Source organism: Lucilia cuprina, chromosome 2 (assembly GCF_022045245.1).
Source record: "Lucilia cuprina isolate Lc7/37 chromosome 2, ASM2204524v1, whole genome shotgun sequence".
Lineage (NCBI taxonomy): Eukaryota > Metazoa > Arthropoda > Insecta > Diptera > Calliphoridae > Lucilia > Lucilia cuprina.
In genome coordinates, this window is record NC_060950.1 from 35,755,174 (window position 1) to 35,761,173 (window position 6,000).

General features: G+C 27.6%; 1 protein-coding gene across 4 annotated transcripts in view; it reads right to left on the reverse strand.

Moving 5' to 3' along the window:
- The window catches only part of LOC111679776 (cadherin-related tumor suppressor), a 228,935-nt gene that overhangs the window by 34,710 nt on the left and 188,225 nt on the right, over positions 1-6,000 (reverse strand). For 3 of the 4 annotated variants that reach the window (XM_046946676.1, XM_046946684.1, XM_046946674.1), the window contains 3 exons: positions 4,380-4,613; positions 4,076-4,277; positions 838-1,232 (listed from right to left, as the gene is read on the reverse strand). In XM_046946676.1, coding sequence (XP_046802632.1) covers positions 838-1,232; positions 4,076-4,277; positions 4,380-4,613 — 831 coding nt within the window. The remainder of the gene's footprint in view (positions 1-837; positions 1,233-4,075; positions 4,278-4,379; positions 4,614-6,000) is intronic. The other variant, XM_046946680.1, reaches the window with a different exon arrangement.

Below are 6,000 nucleotides of genomic sequence, written 5' to 3' on the forward strand. Positions count from 1 at the left end.
CATCCATAAATGTAAATTTTTACTCTGAAATTTAAGTCTTTGTCTTACTAACATAATTTCAATCCTTTTGAATAAAAACTTAACAGGGTATTAGCCATTCCTTTACGTATTATGTTTGTATGTATTATTCTAATATGAAAAAGTCATTTTATTAACTTCTATCTTCATTCATCCGTCCACATTTTAGAAAAATTGTGTACCACATTGTAGTCATTAAACTTAATCGTGTGATTAAGATACAAAAAATACTACAAAGTAATATTTAGTTTAATTTCATTATCATAAACAACTAAATTTGAATGCTTTTTCAAGTTGTTTTTTTTTAGCAAATTTATATGACATGTTTAAAAAATAAAACAGAAGGAATAGATTAAATTAAGTTAATTAAGGAAAGCAACATTGTATTTATAACATTTTAAACAAGTTTATCAATGAAATGTAATTAAATTAATGGCTTTAGAAATGTATAAAATATATTTGAAAAAAGGCATAAAAAACTACCTCCATCTTGGCAACATGTTGCCAATATTTGTAAACATAACATGCAAATGTTTAGAACAAGCTTGTATTCTTCTTGTTGTTTAAATAATATAAATTTTTTTAAACAAATTTTTTATAAGAATATAGAAAAGTAACACTCCTATTGTCAAAATGTATGTTTAGCAACATGTTTCAAGCAAAATGCTTTGTAATCAAGCAAAATTGAAAAATTGTATATGTCATTAGCAATTTTTCAAACATTTTTCCCACTAAATCATTATATGTAATGTATGTAGGCTATGTTAATCTGAACAAAACAATTATAAAAGAAACATTAAGAAAAATACATAAACTTACCTGTACTGTTGCTGATAAACGTTGTTGTGGCTCCTGAACTACACCACCGTATTGCTGTTGTTGTTGATGTTGCAATTGTTGCAACTGTAGCTGCTGTTGATACTGTAAATATTGACGACGCTGACGTTGTAAATTGTATGGCATTGATGGATATTGATTTACTCGTACCTCATTATTATCGTCGTCATCATCATCAATACCGTCATGATCATTATGTTCGTCATACATCATGGGGAATTCTTTGGCACAATCTCTTGCGGTTACAATTAAATTATATGAACTTTTTGTTTCACGATCCAATGTACGTTGCGTACGTATGGTACCGTTTGAAAATATTTCAAAATCATTATTATCATCACCCGATGTAATCGTATACTCAATACGACCGTTATCACCTTGATATAAGTATATTTATATGAAATAGAAAAAAAGAAAAAAAATATTAAAGAAAAAGAAATTAAATGAGAAAATAAGAATGAAACAAAAAATAGGTTACAAATAAGCCAGTTATTTAGCTACTTAAGTTATATTGGATTTTGTGGTTTTTTGTAGAAGATTTATTTATCTGTAAGTGAGTGCATATGATTGTTTAGCAAAAAGCCAACAAGATAATTACATTGAAAATTATGACGCCTTAACAGTTCATCTTTTTTTTTTTAAATTTATGTGCTAAGGCCTTTGAAAGCTCCCACTCACTATAATATTGTTAGATTGGCGAATTCTATCATCAACATGTTAACTTCTTTGCTATATAACCTTTTCAGCTTTCTTCTTTTAAATAAAGGATTTTTCTTTTGGTTTTCCTTTATTATAAAACTCAAGCTACTGTAGCCAGTTGTTGTCTATTGTTTGTGATTATGATAAATTGCTAAGTGAATCAAACATCAATTGAATTTAAAGAGAATTCTATTTAGGTAAAGGTACGACGACTACAAAAGCTGGTTTAACCTATATAAGGCACCACAAAATGTTTTCAATGGAAATTATTTTTAAAAGAATGAATAAATGTTGTTAGTAGTCTGTAAGGCGGTAAATTAATATCCTATAATTATTGCAGAATTAGAGAAGAGTAGTCTATTTTTTTTGTTCTTCCACCTGGATTGTTGATCAAGTATTTATAACCTTATACGTTTGAGAAAAGTTCTGTCAATAAATTATTTTAATATGTTCTGTCAAAGACAATAATCTGAGCAAGTGCAAAAAATATTTGAAAAGACGTGCGAAAATTATAATTTTGGAAGACTACTTACTTTGAAAAAAAGTTCTAGTTCAGTTCTAGTTCAGTTCTAGTTCAGTTCTAGTTCAGTTCTAGTTCAGTTCTAGTTCAGTTCTAGTTCAGTTCTAGTTCAGTTCTAGTTCAGTTCTAGTTCAGTTCTAGTTCAGTTCTAGTTCAGTTCTAGTTCAGTTCTAGTTCAGTTCTAGTTCAGTTCTAGTTCAGTTCTAGTTCAGTTCTAGTTCAGTTCTAGTTCAGTTCTAGTACAGTTCTAGTTCAGTTCTATTTCAGTTCAAGTTCAGTTCTAGTTCCATTCAGTAAAATATAAGTTAATTTTGATCCAAAAAATTTTAAGTCTTTGAAATTTAATCGATTTATTTTTAAGATTGCCAGCAGAAGCTTGATAAAAGGAAAAAGGTATAGATGGCGTCAAATCGGCGAAGAAACTGATGATTTTTGTTAAGCTGGCTTTTTTAAGAGTTATTGTATGAGGCCAAATGCATATAGTCTATTAAGGCTTTTTATAAAAAAAAAACTATCAGACAAAATTATTTTTTTCAAATTTTATTCCAAATTGAGTTCTTTAATTTTAGCATTGGCCACACCAGCCAATTCAAACAATTTTTCCAAACCTAATTTTTTTCTAAACTTTCATAATCTCACTTCACTCCTTTGCTTTATATGAAAAAATTCTTCAAAAGAAAATAAGTATGCTAAATTGTAGCTAATTCATAGTTAGTCCTATGCTTGGCTTAATTTTCTATATGCGGTTTACAGTACAATTCAAGAAAAAGAAATGAATAAAATGAATCTAGATTTGCTTTACAACACTTCTCGCTTTATTTGTGTATGAAAATTTCATTGAAATTATTTTCATTGATGTTCAAAAAAGGTGTCAGCCATAAATTGTGTCTAGTATTTTATTTTTTGCTTCTTCTCTCTGTCTACTATAGCAGCACCACTAGTTGTAACTACTTTTTTGCTTCAAAATTCAATTTTTCAAAAAAAAATCTTTTTCTATTTTATACCAACTAAACATTTTTTTATAAATATTAAAGGTTTTTCTACTTATATACTTTTCGACTTTTGATAAGACGATCCAAGAGGGAGCTTCTCGTTGAGATGAAGTCTTGTTGCTTAAATTATAAAACAATGTTTAACAGCAGCAACAGTAATAGCAAAAATGTTGTTGTTTTTAGTCGGTCATTCGGTTAAATATGCGGTAAATGTTTTTGGTTGTTTATAATTTTGTTGTTACTGTTGTTGTGGTTTCTTTTTTGATTGTAGTTATTGTTGTTGTTAAGAAAAACATTATAAATAACAGTTATTCATATTATTTTTATAAAACACACCTTTAAAAGAAAATTGTGCTATTTTATATAGTGTTATTGGTTTATAATTTGCTCCTTCTGTTGATCATCTACATAATAGGTGTATTATGTAGATGACCAACAGAACATGAGACAAAATAAGCTAAACTATTTTAATTTAATATGAAAAGGACATTTTGGAATAGTCTACATTATTTGAAAATTAATAAATTTTAACTGCAGATATTTCAAATATTTTAGTTTAAGGAAATTATTAATGGTTGCAATTTGGTGTAATACAATTTTTAGATTATTGTCAAAATGTTATACTTTTTTTGAAATTTTGAATTAAATTTGGTATTAAAGGGAACAATTTCTAAATTAAAATTGAACATAGATTTCCAAATAAGAATTCTTTGTTATATTTCAAGATTTTTGTACATTTTCACTTTCATGTTTCTTTAACCTCAAAACCTAAATATATTTTAAAAATTTTACCAATTCAACAGAAAAATGATTTTTCAATATTCGAAAGCTTTTTTGCATGCTTCGCTTAAATTTCACTTAAATAAAACTCAAAATTATTTCGAAAGAATTTCTACGGTTAACATCAAAACTCCACTTTTTTCTTTATTATTTTTACAAAATAATTCCAAATTAATAGCTCATAAATAAAAAATAAGCAAATATGAAAAAACAATCACATTTCACATACCTGAATCAATATCTGTGGCCATCACCGTCACAACAGGTGTTCCAATTGAAACATTCTCATAAATCTCCATTGAATAACTTATAGGATCAAAAACTGGTGGATTATCATTTAAATCCAAAACATTACAATAAACCGTCAAGGTGGTGGAAAGACTAGGTTGACCATTATCTTGGGCTTGTACTACTAAAATATAATGTTGTATCTAAAAAAATAAGGTTAAAATGCAACAATGTATCATAATCTGTTTTTTATATATTTCTAAAGAAAACAAAAACAAACAAAAAGTAGTTTTAATTTTATTTACATCTTCATAATCCAAACGAGCTGTCAATGTCAAAACGCCTGTTTGAGGATTTAAACTGAATACATCATTGGCCCAATCAGAGATTACGGTATATGTTACCACAGCATTATTGCCCAAGTCTGGATCTGTCGCTGCAATGATGCCCACTTGATAGCCACGTGGGGCGTTTTCGGGTATATCAAATGAGTAAACGGGCACATCAAATTGTGGTGGATTGTCATTGGTGTCGGTCACCTGTCGCAAACACAAAATATTAAAATTAAAAACAAACTGTAACATTTTTTGTTTAAAAAATAAATTTGTTATAAAAATAAATTAAAAAATATTTAAAATTAAATGTAGTTTAATATTCGTTTGCCCTTTCCATTTTAAGTGAGTGTATTTGGAATCCTTCAAATGTGGCGTTTTAAAAAAACCTTTATTTATTGTTGTTGTGTGGTTTTTGTGGTTGCTGCAAAATATTATATTCCTTCCAACACTATTATTCTTACCTAAATTTACCTCTTTTTGTATTCGCAAAATAAGCAGAAAAATGTGTATATATAAAGAGGTATAGGTGGAAACAGCTGTCATTTTGTATTCATGTCACGCATGCGTCTGCCAGACATTGTTGAGACTTGTCTGGAGTGGAGTGTTGTCTTACAGTTGAGTTATAAAATAAACCAGCAATAACAACATTAGCATCAACAGCAATAACAACAACAAAAAAACAAAAATTTATAAATACTTATATTTTTGTTTAGTACAAAACAATAACTGCAACAGCAACAACAAAAATAACAAGAAAGTAATGTTGGAGAATTCCGACAATTAGATACCCTCTGTTTAATCACAACTGTTATCAAAAATTATTTATTAAAGTTTTGCTTCGTTCATATAAAATGATCTTTGTGGGTTACAAATATCACCATAAACTTATAATATCATCTTTATTATGCATTGGGTAGGGTATAAAAACAACATCAAAAGAAGTTAATAAAAAAGTGTTAACAAAACATGTACATGTTTAAGCAAATCTTTTTGGCTTAAAGAAGTAAGCAAACAAATAGACTGTTTCTTTTTTATTATTTTCTTATTATGATAATTTTTTTTTTGGTATTTTCATCCATATTTTCTCTGTTGTTATTGTTGTTTTTTTGTTATGTCAAGTAGTTGAATAAAGGTTTGGTTTTTAATAAATTTTAACAATTCTCTGCATAAAAACCACATTTACATCCTCTTAGGGTGAGTCATGTAAAGATTTTATGATTTCTTTTCAAATGAAGCTTATTAAGATTTAAAGAAACTTACTTAATGAAAACTGTTGTACATAAACTTTATTCATATATAAATATATATGAAATGTGTTAATTTTGTTGTAAAATTGTAAACTAAAATTAACTACTTATTTTGAATTTCAAAGAAAAAATTTGAGCGCGCGAAAAACAATGTTTTCCTGTTAAACTTTAAATGGATTTTATAGTTTTGTAGACTTTATGATAAGAAAGATGACTTAAGTGAACTTGATCAATTTAGTTAAACTGAACTAGAACTGAACTAGAACTGAACTAGAACTGAACTAGAACTGAACTAGAACTGAACTAGAACTGAACTAGAACTGAACTAGAACTGAACTAGAACT